Source organism: Tyto alba, unplaced genomic scaffold (genome assembly GCF_018691265.1).
Source record: "Tyto alba isolate M040663 unplaced genomic scaffold, T.alba_DEE_v4.0 Super-Scaffold_6, whole genome shotgun sequence".
In the NCBI taxonomy this organism is placed as follows: Eukaryota; Metazoa; Chordata; class Aves; order Strigiformes; family Tytonidae; genus Tyto; species Tyto alba.
The window spans coordinates 46,889,940-46,912,569 of record NW_024881327.1 but is presented as its reverse complement, the minus strand read 5'-3'; the positions used below and the strand labels follow the sequence as shown (position 1 = coordinate 46,912,569).

At 42.2% G+C, this 22,630-nt stretch overlaps 1 protein-coding gene across 2 annotated transcripts in view; it reads right to left on the bottom strand.

Moving 5' to 3' along the window:
• Window positions 1-18,625: 18,625 nt before the first annotated feature.
• The window catches only part of LETM1 (leucine zipper and EF-hand containing transmembrane protein 1), a 32,311-nt gene continuing 28,306 nt past the window's right edge, over window positions 18,626-22,630 (bottom strand). For both annotated transcript variants that reach the window (XM_032987339.2, XM_032987341.2), the window contains exon 14: window positions 18,626-22,584. In XM_032987339.2, coding sequence (XP_032843230.2) covers window positions 22,435-22,584 — 150 coding nt within the window. In that variant the 3' untranslated portion in view covers window positions 18,626-22,434. The remainder of the gene's footprint in view (window positions 22,585-22,630) is intronic.

The following is a 22,630-nucleotide window of genomic DNA, read 5'->3' as shown; positions in this document are numbered from 1 at the left end:
AAAGTCTGCAGCTGAGCTGGTGAAGGTCATTGAAGGTAACTGGGCAGCTTCTTTTTGGCTGTGCAATCCCTTTCCTAAGTACTCACACACCACCACGCTCCTCCAATCCAGCCTCAGCACAAACACCTCCCATGGAGCAGTACTTCAGAGCTGGGGGTTTGAACCAACTAGGGTTTTTTGTTTTGTGGGTTTTTTTTTTCTCCCCCCCCTTTTTTTTTTCCCCCCCGCTCAGTCCTTGACTCAGAGTCAAACCTCCCTTCCCATGCTTTCTCCTCACACATTCACACAGCATTCCCAGCTGGTTTGGTCCACACCAATCTCGGGTGGGTGGTCACCTCCTGGCTGCAGCAGCAGTTTTCTCCGGTGCCTGCAGCCGTGTAAGCTGCTTGCCTGCAACGTTGGCAGATCAGTGGCTATCAGGGAATTTGCAAATCAGAGCGATGAACTGTAGGGACTCTCTGGGGAAAGCGCTTCTGGTAAATGCATGCTTATGCAGCTGGAATTAAAATCAGGTTTCATTTCCCTCTCTGTGTCAGACAGAGTAAATCATCATTTGCTTAGTAAGCAAGGAACCTGGGACAGCAGCTTCCCCAGCAATAAGCCTTAGCGACAGAAATATATACCTACCAGTAGTGAAAGATCTTCTTTCACTTACAGTATAAATGCTTTAACCTCATCCTTCTTCCCCCACCCCTGCATGTTTTCTGCTTATAGCAATTAATTGCTTCATAGCTGAAGGCAGGGTTTAATCCCACAAGTATAAATTCACACGTACAGTGATGTGATCACTGAGGTTGGTGGACCCAAGGACTTAATCCCACAAAAAATTTTCACAGGAGTATAATTATAATCAGACATGCAGCTACATGAGTGCTTAAAGGTAAGCACATGTGCAATTGCTTGCAACGTGTTGCAGTTTTTAAAATCGGAAAAATTGTTCAGCATCAAATCAATGTGAGCTCTCTGGGCAGACATACAAAGAATAAAGCAGGTTAGAAAAATCACTTTTTAGGGATCCCCCTGTTGATTCTTTACCTAGTCCCTCCTCAAGCCCCAGATTCTTTCGAAAGTGACTTTTCTCCACCAGGCTTTACGCTGTTGCTCCTCCTGACCTGAGCCCCTCCTGCCACCACTACATTAGTCCCGAAACTGAAGGTTTTGACAAAGATACTAAATTTTTTATCTATGCATGTCACTGTTTTTTCCTTGCAGCCCAAATGACAAATAAGCATAAACATGAAGTTATAGTTTCAATAACAATATGCTTGTTCACCTGAGCCCCTCCCATTAACCCAGAAACTAGGAAGAGGAAATCTTCATGTTATCTCCAACATGACCTGCCTAATACAGCAGTTTCCATGGCTCAAGAAACATCTTCTTGCCCTCTGTTGAGAACATATGTCTCCCACACTTTGTTCAGTCATGTCCTGTCCCCTCTGCAGCTCAGAGAAAACCCCCACTGGAGGCTGCTTGCTACTAACTGCAAGCCACAGACCGAACAACAAGCAGGCACAGCACTGGGAAGCACACCAGAGGACTTCCCGGCAGCAAACTGCAGCTTTTCATGCCAAGGTCATTAAGGAAGCAACATCTAAAAGATGTAGTTCCTCAAGCAGCTCCTTTTGTAAAAACCCTTCAGTCAGACACTTTCCCTTATCGCCTGGCTGCATCCCCAGAAGCTGCTTCTGATCCACTCCCCAGGTCTGCCACCAAATCCATCTTTCACATCTTAAATTTCCCACATCACTGTCACAACTCCGGTACTTACAAGAATCTGGCAGTACCAACCCATGCTCCGCCTGGCTAGCTGCCTGATACTGGTGGAATCTCCCACATGCTTTTGATCCACATTTTCAGCTGCTTTAGAGCCTTTTCAATTAAGTGCTGCACCGCAAAAGCAAACTGTCCTGACTACACCCCTCAGGGTTCTGGGATTTGGAGCTGAGTTGTCTCCAGGTGAGCCCAGTTGCAATTACTGGATGAATAAGACATTTCAGCTGGGTAGTCCCCCAGCCTCTCTGCCACTGAGAGCTCTAGCCCTGTAGAACACTACCCGAGACCAGTGGCTATCCTCCAGCTCTACAGCAGGAATGAGACCATGGGGGTTGCACTTGCAACCTAACCTCAGCTTGGGACCATCAGATGTAACCCATGGATTATGCAGCCCACGTCCTGGTTTCCTTCCTGTTGTCTAAAAAATAACCAGCTGCACCAAATTATGAAAAATTTCACTAATTGATGAGCTGCTGCAAGAGGTGACTGCCAGGTAAAACATACTGAATAAAAGGCACCATATAAACACTGATCCTACAGCATCAGTGAGATCCTCTAAAAATACTGGGAATATACCTGTATCTTCCCCTTGCAGGGTCTGTGCTGGCCCCTGTCCTTTTTGGCTTCTGGGCTTTGAGTCAGTGGGGTAGAAATGCAGCTCTCTCACCCTGTGCCAGATTCTCCATGCCACACATACCTGTGTACAAGCTAACCTGAGCCTGTGTGCACACCATCCTGCTGATGGGCTGAAACTATCATGGGTATAAGGAAAAAGCTCACTTCAGTGTACAAATCTTGCCCCCTTCTGATGGTAGCAGTCATCAGCCTGCTTCATGAGCTACAGGTAAAATCTTTAAATCACACAAGGAGCCAAGTAAGTTTGATTTAATAGCAAGCAGTTTACTTAATGAAACTAGGTGTCAAACAAGGAAATATTATTCACTCCCCTTACTAGAAGCACAATACTAATTAAAGCAAGGGTAATGAAAGAGGAAAACACATATTTAATGTTCCTTCATCAGTCTGAAAATTGGACTTGCTGTTCTAGGCCCTTTTAGAAATATTTTCTCCCTTCAGATCATATGTGCTGGGTTTTGAATGAAAATGGACTCAAATAATCAGTATTTGAACATCTGAACAGAAGGTTTAATTCCAAAACCATAAAAATATCCTTAATTATTACTTCTCCAGTTATGTACTGCATAAAAATTTTGCTTTCTTAAAACTGGAATTATTCATTTCTGTACTGAGTGGCAGCTGCTTGCACAGTTGTTTCTAGTGAGAATTTATGCTTGGTCCAGGCAGAGGAAAGGAGCCTGGAATTAACCTCTTGCTCTCTGCTACTGGTAATTACCTTTGCTGCAGAGTAGAGCGTGCCAGGTGCAGAACATCCAGACAAGGCCTTGCCATCAGTGGCAGTGGCATAAATCAACATGTGACAGCATGAAGGGACTAATAAATCACCAGGGGAGAGATGACGTGAGGAGGGATGGGAGCTATAAGCAATACAAGCAGATGAGTACATGGCCAACACCAACGGTGCTGGAGCTATTTTGGTTGGCATCAGTTGAACATCTGGAGTTGCGCTGGGTTTGTGGTACAACCTGTGCTTTGGAGACAGGAAGGATGAGACACAGGGAAGTTTAGCTTGAGTTTTCCAAGAGCTTCTGGGAAGCTAAGCACCCTCTCCTGGTAGAGGGTCTTGTCTAAGCAAGGTTCCCGTGGAGAGTTAGTATCAGAGCTAGAGACAGCATAAAGGCATCCAAGATCCTCCCCTTCTGACATTGGCATGGGGAGTTTTACTTTATTCATATACATCAGAAGTACTGCTACATGAACAATTTCTTTTTGAACTTCTGTTGTTCTTTTCAAAAAGAAAAAGAAATCTGTATTAAAATACATTACGGGTATTAATAAATGTCCTGACAGAAACTACTTTCTTGGATAATAATATATAAAGGGAGCATTTCCTCTTAAAACCATACATTGGAGTTGGGAAAATAAAGAGAAAATCTGCTCTTTTTTGAGTTGGTTTTTTTTTTTGGTGGTTTTTTTTTTTTGGTTGGTTGGGTTGGGTTGGGTTTTTTTTTGTTTGTTTTTTTAGAGGAAGACAGAACGATCAGCAGAGAGGGATTTGGCTGTTGAGTGTATCTCATGGCAAAAATGCCTCAGTGCTCCTGTGTGACATTTTGGTCAAGTGTGGTTGAGAGGAAAGCAAAATGAATGCAGCAGCTTCCCAGAAACCATCTCTGAAGGTTTTATCTTTAATCTCTTTCACTCCACACTCTGATACGAACTATATTGAGGAAATCTGAGATCAGCAAAGCAACCCCTGCTGATGCCAGAGCATGCAACCACGTCCCAGCCCCGCTCATCAGAAACGATAGCAAATGTCTCATTTCTTACAGGAGCTTGAGCAGGCTCCCGGCTTTAGTTATGTCTTCGTTGTCTCCAAGCTACACACACTGTGCTCGGAAATACCCACTTTGGGCTGCAGGTTCCTCTGGTGGGCAGGGTGCAAGTGCAAACCGGGGATATTTTAACAGGAAAGGGCAACTGTCAGCCAGATTTGTAGTTAGGGATGAGAAACCTCTTCTTTGCTGGAAAATGTGAACATAGACAAATAAGCTTGGTCAACTCCCCTTCTCTTATCCCCGTGAGAGAACAAACTGGCTAGTTTTTATACCATGAAGATTTTTGGTTTTGGTTCGGTTTCTCATCTTGAACTTGAAGACCAGGACACAGATATGATGAACAGCAAATATCAAAAATCATTACAAGGATAGAAGGCACATGATGGGGGAGAAGAAGAAACCATTAAACACCTGGGGGACAGCAGAACCAGGACCCATTAAGAGGTTAACAGGCAGCCAACATAATGTAAACATTAAAACAAAACAAAACAAAACAGCATTTTGTGCAAGATTCTCACTTTGGTCTGTGTCCCACAGGACTATTGTGGTCAACAACTCATGAAGTCCTAAAGAGCATCCAGTTTTGTTAGTACTAGGTCTCTGAAAGTTTTTGTTAATGAAGAATGGTAGGAGAGGGAATTTTTCATTATTATTACTTTTTACATTTAACTACTTTGAAGTACCCAGCCCTGAGGAACAGAAGTCCCCCTGGATGCTGATAGCAGCTAAGAACATAAGAGGCAAAATCATGAGATGCTTCAGAAAATGTTATACTAGCCACAAGGGACACAAATACTTGCACTTTAGGGACCACAGCAATCATTAATTATGGATAAAAGGGTCATGCAGAGGTAAGGAAAGAAGCCCATGTTATATACAAGGAAATCCACCACACCGACCTGCTACCCTGCTCCAGGAAAGCATTTCCTACGCTCCCTCCAACTCACATTTGATTTTGTGGAATCAAAATCTTGCCAGACTCCAGCTTTCTTTGCCTTTCCTCTCAGTTTTTTTGGACAGAATTACAAAATGATGGGGTTAATAGAGCTCAGAGCAGCTGCAATCTATTTGGATTTCACTGAAGGACTTGATGCTGTCTCCAGAAATCTTATGTTCCAAATTAATTCTAGTTGGCTCGGACAGGAAAACACTGTCATATCGATTGAAAGCTGCCTGAGAAGACTCTAAACATGGGGTAATGACACGCGGCGATGCTCTCGCTGTGGGCACCATGGGGCCAGGGAGCTGCCTGCTATGGTTTAACCTCATCAGCCATCCAGGGAAAAAAAGAAAGGGAATCCAAGGAGCACTGACAAAAAGTCCCAGATGCAGTTAAAATAAAAGGGGGTTGGATCCATCTGAGCAGAGGGATAAAACCCAAGAGGTTGGGAGAGTTAAGAAACATTGATAAAACCAGTCAACTTTTCAGTGGGAAGAGGAGAAGGGGTGAGCAACCCTGCCTACCTGTGCAGAGATAGACGAGTGCATAATGTTTAACGGAAGGGAAAAATCCAGGAGACAGCAGTGCTAATAGAGATCTTTCTTTCTCGCTCAAAGACAAGCACGGTAATAACATTATTGGATTCATCAGCTCGCAGCCACACAGCCGTCCGTAAAGCCAGAGGCTGCGTGTGCTGGGTGTGTTCCCACTCGTGCTGCAGCAGGGATTCACGGCTTGCCGACACGAGGAACTTGACCAGAATAGCTATTGCAGAATAAGCTATTCCACAATCACTGTTCTGGAACAGCTCCTTGCTCAGACCACTGTCTTCCACAATAAGAGTCATTTTATGGTGGAATAATTAATGCTCTCTTCCAGAGCAAAATAATTTCTCTGGAGTACTCTCCCTCAGTAGGGTTCAGATGAACAGCAGCTCCAGAGCAGCTCTTGCAAAATACATTATTTTGGACAATTTTTCCTGGTAGGCAAGCCCCAAAATCCAAATATGCTTGATCCATAGGCAGAAAATCCATGAGGTGACCAGGGAAAGGAGTTTCATAGCTGATGTAATCAGGAGTCTGTTGCCCTTGTCAGCTTCAAAATCTTCTGAGTGTCCATCCCACTGTTGCTGAAATCTAGGGGGATTTTGCTGCTTTGATAGGAGAGGATTTGATTACGGCCACTTGCATGATTTTCAAGGATAAAATGTCTTTTTTATATTAAAATTTTTTAATCACTTTCAGGTTTAGTTGGGGATTTCTTTTTCCATTTAATTTCAATACAATAAAAGCTGAGGAAGGGAAGGAAATTTGGACAGAAAGATAACTGTGAAGAGTTTGGGAAAATTTAGGGGAGGGGGACACATTTAAAGAAATATGGCCAGGGAAAGACAGCTTGCATTTTCCCAATCACTGTTGATAATTGGTTTTTTTGACAGCCCTGTTTCTTCACATGCATGATTTTCAAATTCTCCAGCAAAAAAATAAAATTACAAGAACTTCCCTGACATCTCCTGCCCAGCACTCTCCAGGCTGCATACAAGGAGCTCACCTTTGGACTTCATGTTATGTCAGTTTTACAGCATTCCATGTGAAACTCTTCATCCTCCTCCTCTGTATCTTCTAGGAGAAAACCAGTCACTTTGGAGGAACTGGTACCTTTTCCCACTCCTGCTTTGAAATAGTCACCCAATGCAGTGATGGGCACTTCCTAAAGCACTCAGGTAGTTGCAGAAGCCGATTTTCAAAGTGCTTTAAAAACTGGTTTGTTGTTCAGCTGTTGGTGTTACTCTAGTAATTCAGATTTTCCACCCAGATCTCACAAGAGCAAACTCTCAGTTCCATCACCTCCCTGAAGCGGACTGCATGTTCTGGGAGGGGTTTTGGGCACCTGGTGCAGGAGACTGCTCTCATGGGTACCTCAGATCCTGGGCTCAAGCCTGGTTGAATTCACTGCAAGGACAATTCTAGTTTCTCCTTCCAAATCCAGAAACCTTCTTCCCATTTCTGCCCATACCAAGGTTAGGAATTTGGACAAGGCAGAGCCAGTAACAAAGAGGGATGCAGGGCAGGGTGGATCATCCCTGCACACAGCAGAATAGGGATCCTTCACAGGCAAGTCCCCCATACTGCACAATGCCCTGTCTCATCACTAGTATTCACCATCACTCAGCTCTCAATACACAAATATTCTCAGGGTAGAAAAAAAAACCACCAAACCAATCTTAAAAAAAACCCTGATTTGTAGTTTAATGCAGACTCCATAAACAGTCAGTCACTAGGCACATGAGATTCACCCTTCTTCATCTCTCCCTGCCTAATGTGAAGCAGATGTCTTCTATTAATGAACTAATGGCTAATTAGTAACTACTTCATTTCTCTTCCATCAGTTTTCCTCTTTCATTCAGGCACAGAGAGGGAAGGCCATGTAAATAAGCCAGTCCCCATAGAAATGTATTGCACAGAGAGCAACTCAAAGGCAACAAGGTAGAGGGTGAGCAAGACAGTTCCTCTTACCAGATGTGACATCTGACGAGGACATGAGACACTTCATTGACTTGCCAAGTTGCTTAACCCTACCGTATTTTGGTCTCAAACTCTTGCTCATGCCTTTTCTGTTCACAACATAAACACTTAAACACAGGGCATGTCTCTGATTTCATTGCTTAGCAGAAAGGGGCTGTGATATTTCCTACCATTCTGGGAGACTGTAACAGGGAAAAACACAGCACGTCCTTGCTTGCTTGCAATGGAGCAGAGCTGAGCGATGTCAAGTCACAGTCACATTCCCAGCCCCAGCACAAACTCATACAAAGACAATGTGAATGGGTTTTGAAAGGGAACAAAGGCAAAGCCGGACCTTGTGCTGTAAGCCACGAGGACACACGGGTTAAGCTGACATGGCATAAAACACTAGGACTTTTGTTAGCATGATTTTATCACCAAAATCAGAATTGTATGGCTCCTTGGAGCCAGGTCCACAAAACTTCAAAAATATAGACTACCAAGGTCTTACTCTGTCACTCCACCATCTATGCGACAGTACGTAGGGTATCATGACAGTAATACATGACTGACTTGGACAGCATAGTGACTGAGCACCACATAAGTGTTCCAGACACAGGGCAGCATTTCTCCTGAAAACTGGATGGGACGTGCCCTCTGTTCTTTGTTTACCCTGAATTCCCACAGGAAATTCCAACATTTGCCCCAAAATCTTTCTGTTCGAGTTTCATCACTCTGAGCTGACACGGATACAACCCTTGTGACTTTGGAACTACGTGGCAAATACACCATTCATGGTCCAGAGATGAAAAATTATTCACCATAAACATCCTGTTTTCAGGGTGGGGGTTGCAGGGACAACCTTCCAAACAAGAGGCTGCAGCCCTCTGACCTGCTTCTGGTGCAGCATCCTCATCCCTTTGCTCCCAAGATGCTCAATCAGGAAAGGAGAGCACCCAGCAGCTGGGACACATTACCTGGGACCCCTGAACTTGGGACCTCTGAATTCCAGTACAAAATGTTACATCCCAGCTCAATCAAGAGAGATTATTTCCCTCTGGACTCTGCATTCAAAAATATGGTGATGCTTATGCATTATTTATACAAAAGGGAAGACATTCAAATTCTGCCTGGGTCCCAGCCACCACACTGCATCTTTCTAATGGTTTCCCAATAGAGACAGATTCCTGTTCTGGCTGCCTAACTCTCCTTTCCCCTCTCCCCCTGATATTAAGGGATCTTAAAAGCTTAGAAAGCTATAGCCATGCTAATTTTGTAATACACTGTAACTTTCCTTTTGCATCGTCCTAAGGGGGACGTACTCTAACTTGGTTCTTGGAAATAATTTCTCCCCTCATAAACGACCCCAAATTGTAAACCTTCCAATGAACTCCTTACATTACGGCATTTTAAAGTTTTGTTTTAATAATCATCATAATAAACAACCCCAGTCTTTACAGAGCTTTTCATCCCCAAGGATTCCAGAACCACGGTGCGCTGACTGCAGACAGGGATGAATTCATGGTCCTGCAAAGAGGCAGCTGTTCCCAGGGCCCGGGTGGGCTGCGCCAAGCGGGGCTGTGCGGGAGAGGCACCCGTGCGAGTGGAGAAGAGCATCTCTGCAGCTCGGCCAGTAGTCACCCTGTTACGATGCTCAAACACGGCCAAAACAGGAATGGTGCACGTCCTTCACTTCTGCAGCATCATGAATGTAGAGCCTGGGAAGCAGTTACCAAGAAACATGCTATTAATTGAGGGATTTATTAAGTAATAACTAATATAATTTGATTGCACCATGATGGGGGAGAGGCAATGGACACAAGTTGCAACACAGGAAAATAGAATTAAATATAAGGGAAAAAAATTCACTATGAAGGTGGTCAAATGTCACAAATAGGTTGTCCAGAGGGGTTGTGGCATCTCCATCCTGAGAGAGAGTCTGTGTATTCAGCTGAATAAAGCCCTGAGCAACCTGGTCTTGTTGGGACCTGTTTAGTACAGGACATTGGATGAGACATATCCTGTGGTCCCATCCCAAATTCTTCGATGTTGTAGTCTGGTGCAATAATTTAGAGCATGAGTGGTGTTGGTTTAAATTAACACATCAACTGCTGAGTTGCAGCAGCTGTCACAGCTGTTAGCTACAGGCCTAGCAACCTCCAACTGACACCAGAAACTGCAATGCCTCAAGTTGTGCTAGTGAGAGTCTGCAGAAACCCCACTGTTCTGGTAATTTCACTGAAAACTGATTGCTCTCATCTCATCCCAGCAGCTGTGGAGGAGAACAGAGCACTGGGCCCGTGCAGCAAATGTTTCCGAACTTGGGTGTTCCCTGCCTTCAGTCTCATATTTTCTAGATTAAAGCCATGCAATGCTGTTAACTGTTCCTCACAGCAACCAACCGCTCGTTATTCTCATTAATCTGGACCCACTCCAGTTCATCAGTATTAGTGGTGAAGAGCAACAACCAAACCTGGCTTCAATATGCTGCACTTCAGACCTCATTGACACCCGGTGTAGCAACCTCCCTTATCTCATACACAGCTTTCCTATGAAGCTGGCCCAGAAAGCTCTTACGAGGCAGACAAACGGCGTCACGCTGTCCCACTTGGATTAGAGCCTCCCATAGTTTCCAGATGTTTCTCCATCATGCTGCAGCCTCACCAGCTGTTGCCTCCTCTTTAGGAATTTGTGCACTGGATTACACCTTCTTGCTTAAGTCTTTGCTGAAATGTGTCTTGCTGACAGTAGGTTTGTGGTTAACTCCTGAAAAGTAATTTTTCCCCTCTAAGGAGTTGTGCATCCTATGCAAGGAATAACAACTAGACCTTGGTTGGAAGACAACAAGGCAGGAACACTCCACCACTGTCTGGGAGTTTATTTCAACAGTTAACTTCCAGCTAACCATTTTTCAGCTCACACTAGATCCTCAGGAGGTTTCTGTGTGGGCAAGGCTACAGCATGATGTAAAGACTTGGTAGCTAGACAGCAGCTATAGGCAAAGTCATTGCGTAAACTAAATCTTCTAGGGCTGGGAGCCAGAGAGCATGGAACTCAATATGGAAGATATCACTGTATTTTTTGTTGATATCATTATATTTTACATTCTCTTTCATTACAGTCTGAAAATACTTTTTAACCCACTGCTCTCATGGTGATCTGCAGTCACCCAATTGTCCTGTGATGCTGATCCCAAAGGAATCCTTGCTTGGATTCAGGCTCTGCCTGGACTTAGAAATGGACAGTTCAGCATTTTAATCTGTTTTTTTATAACCCTTATATACTGTAGGGAAACAAACAACGGAATAGTGCCTATACCTGTGAAGCAGTTTTTAGCAAACAGTAGCCCTGAACTATTGAGGCAGCATTTTAACCACTGCTGTAGGGCAGGGAGACGTGGGGCAAACAGCACAGATATCTATAGATCAAACAAAAACCTCATAACCCATTGACTTTGGACAAAGGTCTAGTGAGTTCCAGCTCTGTTGCACAGCAGCTTCTAAACTGCAGCTACCAGCACTGTTAAATAAGTTGGAAAAAAATCTTTACTGCTGTAGTTCACATCTAGAAACCATGTAGGGCAAAAACCATGCGATTCAAAGGTGAATTGAAGAACAACGTTTTGTTAAAAGTTTTACCCCACGTAGCGTAAATAATGAATGGGTCATTTACAATTTGAAAGACCAGTGCATACAAAATTCACATACACTTTTCAACTTACAACATTTCACCTTGATAGGAATGCCATTATTCTTGTCATTGTAGTAACTGATCACACACCACTGCTTAACAGAAAAGGGGAAAAGAAAAAACAAAACTTCCCACCAGAAGGAATGAAAAGAAAGTTAATTACAGGACTTTTAAAAAAAATAGTAGTTGGACATCAGCCAGAAAGTTTTCTGGTTAGACCTGGATAAGTCTTCCTAAGGGAAGCATTATTTTTTTTGATGCAGAGGCTCAAGTTTATTTTTACAGCACATCACAGTCAATGAGTTTAGCACTTTCACATTTGAACCAACAGCCTATTAATATTTTTTTTCAGACCTTCTATTACACCACATAGTAGTTTGCTCACTTCATAATAATTGTGTAAATTGTCATCAATTCCATGCCTGGCATTAAACTGGTTTTACCCTGAATAACCTCTTGGATTTGTCAGGTGAGACTCAACTATTCCACATGGTGCATTAATCATGTGACACCCTTGTTTCCATTTCAACCCTTCTTGTTCAGCCGTGTGTTCATAGTGGTCCCTACGCTGGAGGGGAGGGCTGCATGCAGAGGAGTCCAACAGCCTGGAGAAACCAGCTGATAAGAATGTCATGAAGTGGTACAAAGGCACGTGCAAAGTCCTGCTTCCAGGAGGAATAACCCAATGCACCAGTACAGGATGGTCATTGACCAGTTGGAGAGCATCTCTGCAGAAAAGGTTCTGGTGGAGAAGCTGACCACGAGCCAGCAATGAGCCCTTGCAGCAAGGAAGACCATCAACGTCCTGGGCTGCATTAAGAAGGACATGGCCTGCAAGTCAGGGCAGATGGTCCTTTCCCTCTGCTCAACACTGGTGAGACACATCTTGAGTCCTGGGTCCAGTTCTGGGCTCCTCAGCACAAGACAGACATGAACATACTGGGGTGGGTGCAGCAGAGGCCACCAGGATGGCCGGGGGCTGGAGCACAAAGCGTACGGGGAGAGGCTGAGCCTGCTGAGGCTGGAGAAGAGAAGGCTTGGGGGGGACCTTACCCCAGTCTGTCACTACCTAATGAGAAGGAGAAAATGGAGCCAAACTTTTCCTGGGGGTGCACAGCAATAGGGCAAGAGGCAGCAGACACTAGTTGTGATATAGGACACACCCACCAGATTTTAGGAAAAAATCATCACCATGAATGTGGTCAGACACAGGGCCCAGGGGTTTGTGTAATCTCCATCCCTAGAGACAAGCAAAACATGACTGTACGAGGCCAGGAGCAACCTGATTTAAATTTGGCCCTGCTCTGAGCAGGAGGTTAGATGACCCAGGGAGTCCCTTCCAGCCTGAATTATTCTGATTCTCTGATTAAAACCTTTTCACCAAGCTACATTTTTTTGAAACAAGCCTGAGTCATTCAAAGCATCGCATCCAAACCGCTGAATCACATGTGTGTAACCCACTCTAACCTGACATAGCATTTGATCCTAAAAATGCCTCATACCAGAGAAATGAGAGTGGACTTTCAGTTTTTGTTAACTAAGTGTTTATAGCACTGAGTAATACATTTGTTAAGCCCTTGAGACGAGCTGAATCTGCCTTTGTTTGCACAGGAGAGCACACTGGCACCGCTGATTTTATAGCAACGGGAAAGTGCTGGGCTCAGTGGAAAGATGCAAACCCGGATTAGCAATTTAAACCATCACAAAAGGACCGTATTTTCAGGGGGTTTTGGATGTCACCTCTAGATGTAGAGTCAGATCGAATGCTTTGCAGCCAAGGTAGGCAAAAACTTCACAAGGCACATTTGAACACCTTGACTGAACTGAAGAATTAATAAGCAAACGCCACACGTCACCAGCCCAGCGGGAAGGGCTCCGGTTAGGGCAGGACACAGGTCGCTAACGAGACAGTCAGGAAACTTTTGGAGGAGCTGTGCAGCTCCAGAGTTACCACGTTAATGCAGCCCGTGAGCAGCCCCACAAAGAAAACATTGTTGGGGGCTTTTCCACTGAGCCAACTGAAGTCAAATGAATAGAAAGCAACGTTAGACAAATTTGCTAGAGACAGCTTGGCGTTTTGTTGCTTGATTTTCCCAGGGTGGGGAGATAATTTATTTCTCTACTTTTAAAGACTCTTTCCCCTCTCCCTTCCTCTGCAGGAAAACCCCCACAAACCACAGAGTGATAGCAATAAATGAGTACAAGAGCTCAGCAAAGGATTGTGGTGGATTCTCTTTCACTGTCAACTTTTAAATTGCGATCGGAGATGATGCTGTGTTTTAAAGAGGGATTGATTTTGGGAAGTCCAGTGGCTGATTATACCAGGTCATTTGAGCAGATAGCAAAGGTTTATTCTTGTTTGCAAGTGTTATCGTGTTGACAAGCAGAGAGGAGCTGAAACACGGGAAGAGGGAGTCCGGGAGGACCGAGCACTGAGCGGGGGATGCAGAACCAGGACCTCGCAGTAACAGCGTCCTCAGCGGAAAGAAAGAAGAATTTGAGCAACAACAAACTGGGAGAAAGCTCTTGTGAGCGCGAAACGGGGAACTGGACATAAAGACAAGCCGGGGAAAATCAGGAACAGGGTGAAATGAGGGATGTGCTTCGCAGCCGTTGCGGGGGGCTGGGCCGCCGGCCGGGAGGCGGGGCGGGGCGGGCGAGCGGTGGCCGGGGCGGGCGAGCGGTGGCCGGGGCGGGCGAGCGGTGGCCGGGGCGGGCGAGCGGTGGCCGGGGCGGGCACGCCATCTAGTGAGGGGCCCCGGGGGCCCCGCGCCTGCGGCTCTAGGTCAGCTGGGTGCAGGTGCTTGGGTGCTGGGGTTTGTTTTGGTTTGGTTTGGTTTGGTTTGGGGTTTTTTTTTGGTTGTTGTTGTTGTTGGGTTTGGGTTTTTTATTTTTATTTTTTTTTTTTTTTCGGGGGGGGGGGGGGGAGCGTCTTGTTTTCCAGAGAGGATGTAGGTGCCTGGGTGGAAACCCCGGGGTGATGCTGGTCCCTGTGCTCGGACCTGTTGATTCTCTCGCCCTGTGGTGTTCTGCAAAACACAGGTGACGTATCTGTTTTATTAGCCACTGTGTTATTACTTAATACAAAAAAATATACATACATATATATATATATATATATATATATATATATATATAAGGTTCTAAAGGCTTTGCCCCACTTCCTTGAAATGCCCAGGAAGGACTTCAGTAAGAGTATCAAGCTTGGTGATACAATACACTATATATCTCTTGACTAAGGGTACGTTCATATTCACAAAATTAAAATAAATACTGTAGTGTCCTGCTCACTCAAGGGCAGATTACAGGGAAGAAAGAACAACCCAAATACAAACACCATCAGATCTCCCACTCTATTTATTTCCACTTGCTGCTACAGATCCTGTATGAGCCTGGCTACTTCAGCTATTTTCCATGGCAGATTTCTCTTGAGTACAAAAGTATTAGAAGGTACAAATAAGGTTTTTCCTCCCCCATAATTTATTTGAAGAGGTTTCTTGGGTTGACATCAGTCAATCATTGAATTTGCAAGTCCAAAACCTAGATACACAAAAGGATCTTATTTTCAGAGTGGGTACAAAGGATTTTCTGGGGAAAAAGATGACCTAAGTGGTTTAGGTACACCTCAAATTAAATCATACTGAGTCACTAAGGGACCAAAGTGTCAGTTTACTTAAAGAATTTGGATGGGTATCTCTGGTCGCAGAAGGTAGATCTAAAAATAAAGATGTGCATGCCTTCCTCTCAATGTCACTCTTGATTTTGAAGACTCATCCTAAGAATATATTTTCCACTGAAAATGTTGTGTCTTATGGAAGGGCATACACAGTTCCCTGTGGTAAGAGCACACAGGACTTGAAGGGAAGGATAAAAGCATTCTGCTCTTATGTGCATTGTATGCAGACTGCACAGGGACCATGGTGGAGCCGGTGTAATTATGATAGAGGAAGGTGAGAGTGGAGCTTGATGAAGGCTACTACTGGCTGCCTTTACAGAGACCAAGCACAGAAAATCATCTAGTGAGGAGACGTTCACTGGAAAGATTAATGGTCGCTATATTTCAACTTTATTTCCAACAGTGCAAAGCATGGTACTAAAAAACTGAAGTGCAACAAGGACTCCATAAATCTTTCCTACTTAGTCTTGCATATTAAGTAAGGGCTAGAGAAATGGGAAACATTTGGGATAGGAAAGAGAGAAGAAAAATCTGCTGATTTGCTCACTTCTCTGAGATATGTTACCTGATTAAATCTGGGGGAAAGAAAATCTTACAAGTCTGGAGAAGGCTGCAGAGATCCCCGGGTTTTCTGCGTAGCAGGTTGTTAATTCCCATCTTAATTTAGCAAGACTCTTAAGACTGCTTTTTAAAATTATTTTGTTGTTGTTGCTGTTCATCTTCCAGTTGCCCTTCAGCTCCTTGCCGAAGCTGTCCTTCGGATAGAGTCTGAAGATCTCGCTTAACCAAGGCTCTGACAACGCGGTTAGAAAATACTAGGAAGGAATTTGGATGGCTCTTGGGCTGGAGCTAAGACAAAAGGAGGGGGAGGGAGAATCCACAATCCGCAGCCGCTCCCAACACGCACGGGAGACCTGACATCTTGAACTGCTGGCTGCAGCGTTCACTGAGACATAAATCAGGCCATTCATGAAGGGGTCTGCTTTGCCAATATACATAAAGAGAAATACTAGACGGAAAGAGGCAAATCTGAATTAGATCCATCTCTTGCATAGCAGAAATCCTTTACGCCAGTTAGATGAGAGAAACTGATGTTTGAAAACCACAGCAGGTTTGGCAAGGGTAAAATTTTACATGCTAATGAGCCCCCAAAGAATTTTGACCTGTGAGGGATATTTAACTACCGAGAAAGATTTATATCCAATAATACACAAAAATGGAAGTGAGCACAGAGTATGGGGAATTAGAAACACACTACAAACATCCTCCTGCTCACTTCAGATTTAAGGAATAATTCAAGAAAATACCAGAAATGCTTTTCAATATATAAGCAGGGAGAAAAGAAAGATTCCTTAGCCAGGGAAACTATGGTATGATCTGTCAATGTCTGCATTCAGTATGTGAAAGCCTTATCACTACAGAATTCTATAACAGGTTCTCACACGGGAAAACTCTGCTCTGGAGAACTTGTCGTCTGCCCTGTCACTGTCAAGGAGATTTTATGTTACAGTGGCACAAGTGCCAAGCAATGTATTATTGAAAGAACAGGCATTAACAGAACACAGATTTCCAAAGCCTTAGGTCGATGAAACGGCCACAAAACTATCCATCTGTCCCCCTACCGCTATGCATACATATTCACCCTTTAAATGACATTTCACCAAAACAGTCTGCAACAAAACTCCTTCTATATTAATACTTTCAAGACCATGGTTTCACTGTCAGATGTTTTAACAACCAGCTTTCTGTACACCCATATTACCAGCCTGATGTAAAAGAAGCTGAAGTTGTATTAACATGTTATCGATTATTTCTAGCCAGTGAAGTCAGTTACCATTCTGTCTGGGTATATTTGTGGACAATGCATAAATTCACATCTGTTATAGTAGATTATCACTACCTGCCACAAGGGAAACATAAGAAGAAACTTTTCTTCTTGAGAGCAATCAAACGCTGGCAAAGACCACAGAGAGGTACCCCCAGAGAGGACACGGAGAGGTGGCAGAGCCTCCAACCTTGGAGGGACTCTAACCCTGATGGGACAAGGCCCTGGCAATCCGGCACTGACCGGGGGCTGGACTACCCAAGCTCCGTGGGTCCCTTTTCTGAAACTTGAATTTGGCCTGTGTCCACCCCCTACACACCACCCGGCCACGCTGCTTCGTCATGGGCACCACTGTTTTGTCTCCCCTCTACATCAAGGCAAGAGAGTCCAAAAAACCCCCATTTTTTTCTTACTATGAAAATAACTAGACATAATTGTTCTAAATGTGGAATAAAGATTTTTAAAAAGCATATCATTCCTTGATTATAACCAATATATTTCAGCAAAGACAACACTGGATCCAGAAGTCAGTCCGTTCCTTGGGCATTCAGGACACAGGTAACTATGATCAAGTGCACCTGCCAATGATCACATTTAATACGCAAACCCAACGCCGCAATTTCTCTGTTAGTTCGTTTTACCATACTGCTGCACAACAGCCCTATTCACCCCAAATAAATCTATCTTTAATGAACATTTTTAAAGCAAAAGCTTAAAAGGAACAAGTTCTGCTACTTTTTAAGCTATTTGATACTTAGTGTTAAGCAAAAAAAAAAAAAAAAAAAAAAAGGAAAAAACTGCAGCCCAGCCCAGCCTATCTATTATTTTAAAAGCATCTGAAGGCAGGAGGTTGTTTTCAGCCATCTGTTGAAATACTTTGACACTAGAAAGTAGATCCAATGTTTGCACGTTCCCAAATCCTGTTTGAAAGCAGCCAGACTACTTTTGTCAACAGAAGCCCATGAAACAGGACCTCCATGTCTTTTGGGTCTGGATCTTCTTGGCTATGCATTTCTGCAAGCACCAGCCACAGCTGGGCCAAGGCTAGCGCTGAAGCTTCTGAAACAGCAGCAACACAAATTGTTTGAAATAGCTTGGTTATTTCCAAGAGACCAGACACGCACAGGACACCTTGCTGGCTCGGGCTCTCTGCCTTCCCACCCAGGCTGCCAAGGCTCCAGCAGGAGAGGTAACTATAAATCAGTAATAGCTTTTAATTGAAAAAGCATATTGTTGGATATGCCCAAGACTTACAAGTCTGCTGTATGCAGAGATGAACTTTGTGAAGAATATTTGGATTAGGGAGGAATACATATAATTTCGCAAAATCAGGGGTGAGGGGCACAACATGCCATAAAATAACCAATCTCTGGAACCATTTCAGATGTATTTTCTCCCCTAACTTGGACAAAGCTCAAACATGGATCCTTCCTACAGGGACTTATTTCTACCTATAATAGATCTCAACCTTTCCATTAGCTCCTTGTAGTAAAATGAGTACACTGCTCCAACACTTTCATACCTAATATATAATTGCTAGAATGGTTTAGCTCTGTTCACTGCACCAGGCGGGCAGTCCCGCGTGCATCGAGAGAGAATCTGCGAGAATTAACATCCCTCAAATCCCACACGACCCACCACTCCTCTGGGTTAGCGATCTGTCCTTCACCTGCCCTCTTCCACCCCCAACAGCTGAGTTCTAATACACAGCTCATCAGTGTCCAGCTCTGTGACTGGCATCTCTTCTGAACAGCGATAAATTAACACTAAATAATCAAAAGCAACAGAAAAATAATGGAGAGATTGGGTTTCAAAATGATACATTTATTATAACTAAACAAAGGACATGAGCTCCAATTAACTTAAAAATGTGTACTGCATTATGGCAAACACAGGACCAGTATGCTCAGAGCACAGACAAATGATTTTCAACTTAGTTTGACAACATGGGCTGAAATTCTTCAACTGAAAAACAGAACCCAGAACGCATACAAAGAATAGAATATGGGATTATTCTTTTAATTAAATATACCCAGTAATTTGATATAAACAATTTAAAAGTATTTAAATACATGCTAAAGTAGCTCAAGTTTAAATTATTAGCAAGGTATGTAGATATAAAGTTACAAGAAATATTTTGGAGCTGTATAAAAGATGTAACTTTTTCTCCCAGACAAAGCCTATGTAAGTGTAAGGTGCTATCCTGTCAAGAGAATATTCTCTACCTGCATGCAGTCCTGCTGACAAACTACCTATGAAATTAGCGTTCTGGTACTTAACTTGCAAGATTTACTCTCTTAGCATACAGTCAGTGATGAAAATCTCAGTAAAAAACATCTTTTGCACTAACATGAAACGGCAACAAATTTTTCAATAAAATACATCCTATAAACTGCTTGTTTTAAAGGGGAAAAATTACATCTTACTTTACTTCTCATCCCTATTGCTAAATTTATTTTTTAAAAGGCTTTTTCTATGTTTTACACTTTTTCCCCTGAATAGTTTATAATCAAAATCTGATCTTATTTGAATCTGAACAACCCCAACAACAGTCTGACTGATTACCCAACTCTGAGCTTAGAGGCTTTGCCTGTGTAAGTCACAAGGTCACTGAAATCTCACACATCTTTTAATTATTTAAACAAATATCTTACATCTGATTAAATATTCACTCAGGAACAAGTTCTGACTAGTTACTGTACACTCGGAAATCATTCTTTCTCTGAAAGTACTGCAGCTTCTGGTGTTTTTGGTCAACACGGAAGACAACAACGCACGTTATCCAAAGCCAGTCCCCAAGCCACCGATTTGCTGGAGCTGTCTGTAGCGCCCGGACAGAGCCGCTCGGGAAGGTTCAAACACGGGTAAATGTGCATCACCGAGGGCCTCCTGATCTTTTTAAGCTTGCAGAATATGTGTTTTCAAGTCCAGCAGCCACGGGTTTGCCTACTTTCAACTTCAGAAGGAAGATATTTCCCGTGAAAATGCTTTGCTATGGTTGATGCGTATGTCCTGGAAATGCTTTACACAGCAGGGGAAAACTGACATTTGTGATTGCCATTTAAATGTATTTTATGTAACCTGTTAAAATTTCACAGTATGCCAAATTTCAAACAAGTCCAAGAGCTAAAAACGTTCAATAAATGTATTATTTTAATTGGGACATTATTCATTTAAAAAATCAGTTATTTTTTGGCTCCCTTCTTATTTAATCCACAGGAAATCTAAGTGAACAGTAAACACAGAAAAAGAATAGCAAAGTGTCTTAAACTTCCAAATACTACAATCAGATAATTAACTGTAAGGACAGTTAAAGCTCTGTAAAACTTTAATTAACAAATCTTTGAAAACAGCTTTTTCTGCTGCTTCCCTGTTTTAAACTTGCATGCATTCAAGTGCCTACAATTCTTCGGTTTTTGATATTCCATGAAAGGTAGCAGACAATTTGAGAGTACCTTTATCATGTTTCAGGAATGTCAAGTAAAATTGTTATACATTGCTTTCAAAGTGAAGATATGCAACTCCAAAGTTTATCATCTCAAAGCCCATTAATTCTAATTTTATATGACAATTTTATAATTCTAATTTTATATGTATTTTTGTGAAATTAGTTTTACTCTTGCATTTCCATCTAAGAGAAGTTTTGGCCTAAAAATGCATCTAGTGAAATACTATCTTAAAAAAAAGTCTACAAACAGACTTTCATGCTGAAATCTCCAAGTTAATCTTAATTTGCAAGGAAGAGAATAGCCCCCTTTGTTTAGGGATACATTAACTAAAAAGATTATACTGATTTGAAATTTCAGCTTTGTTAACAATTTTTACACTTCAGATACAATTACAGTAATTCCCAGGAGGATCTTACTGTAAGCAGCTTTCTTCACAAACTGTACAGAATATGAGCTAAATACTTGAATCAAACACTGATCCTTTTTCTAGAATTGTACTGTACATCTCACTGTACATCTTGCTTTGGAAACAACTAAATACAATGGTCCATCATGCAAGGCATGAGACTGTCAAAACTTTTGTTCCACTAACTTCAAATAAGTTTTTACAAATAATTTAGCCAATCTAGATAAATACTGAACATGGAATTATGCTGAAATACACCTGGGAGTCAACATTTTCTACAAAAATATGCAACTATGACTAAAAGCATTAAGTACTAACTGCCCACCTCAGTATCACTGTGTACAGCGCCATTGTAAGATGTGCTCTCTATAGTGTACACAAAAATCAAGAATGTTCATATATTTTAGAATAGTGGGTGCAAAATAAAAATTAAAAACACCCAACAAACCACAACCCTGCTGGTTCAAGTCACACTATGTGTATTTCTTAACGAATTTTAAGAGCGGAAAATTTAGGCTACCAAGTGTTATGAAACATCCCAAAGTTGGTATTTTATTTTTTAAATTTAAAATTTTACTACTAAGGACAGACATTAATGAGTAAACCTTGGCTTACTGTCAGTATTTAATCACACAGTTAAAGACAGTAACTATAAGCAATTAATTAGAAAGTCAATGATGTAATCAAAGCACTGGCAATACTAGACATGACTTGTCGACTGCACAGTAAGCAAGGCCATGAGATGAAAGTATTTATGTACTTTGACTATACCTGGTTAGTGATTTTATACCTGAGATGAAAATTGAGAGGTAAGAGAACTAGTTATGGTGTAAATAATTATCAGATGAAAAACAACAAACATGCAAAAATAACTGCATTAAAAAAAATGCAAAAGATCACAACTGACCCTTTCCCCTTATGATTATTTTCATTTTGCTATTTAGACAAACATTTTAACTCACTTTATTGTGTGACAGATTGTGTTCTGAAACTACTTTAAAGGCTCATGTGATTCCAATGCTTTAGTAATTCATGGAATTTCGAGTAGAAGCAATGTCCTCTACTCCCTAGTCTTAAGAAATTTAAGGCACCCGTAAGAAGCAAACTTCATGGGAAGTTTTCATTCTAGGGAAAAATAAATCTGATTTTCCCTTCAACAGAAAAAAAAAAATAATCACGAATTCATGCAAGTGATTAGAATGCCACATTCTCTGTCAGGGAGGCAACAGCTTAGTGATATTTAGCTTAAATAATCTCAGTCTAAAGAGCTACTACTAAAGCCACAGAATCTTCACTAACATGTCACAAAATATGTAATATTGTGACGGAAGAAAAAGTTTGTATTAAATTCTGAAAAAGCTAAAAGGTAGAAGCAGAGCAAGGCTGGGCCCCATGTAATGATGAAAGAAAATAAAAGAGAAACATTTTTCCATGATAGATACACTTAATTTATACAGCAAACTTCTAAGTTTAATGGATCACTGTACCACAACAATGAGTGCAAATACATGATTTTGTGGGCAGGAGCACTGCTAAAGAATCTTATTTTGTTTCCATCTGTATGGAATGACAGTAAATTACTTTTCTAATGAACGGAAACTTCATTCCATATGTCAGAAAACATATCTACAAATTATTACTACAATCAGCTCAAAACACTTCCCATAATCACAAAGCTCAAGTAATATGTAGCCATTAGACACAGAAAGATATACAAGGTTTTGGTTACAATTCAGATTAGCTTCAGATCCTGAAGCTTAATTCTTTGCTTCTGCAGCTTCTTTATCATGTTTTTCCTTTGCTTTCTCTTTTTCTTCCAGTTTTTCTTCTTTTTGAAGCAGTGCCATAATCTCAGCAACCTGACTGGTGCCAATATCAATATCTTCTTTGTCAATCAATTCCACTACCTACATGAACATAAAATTCAATTGAGAGCACCTTTAGTTTTTACAT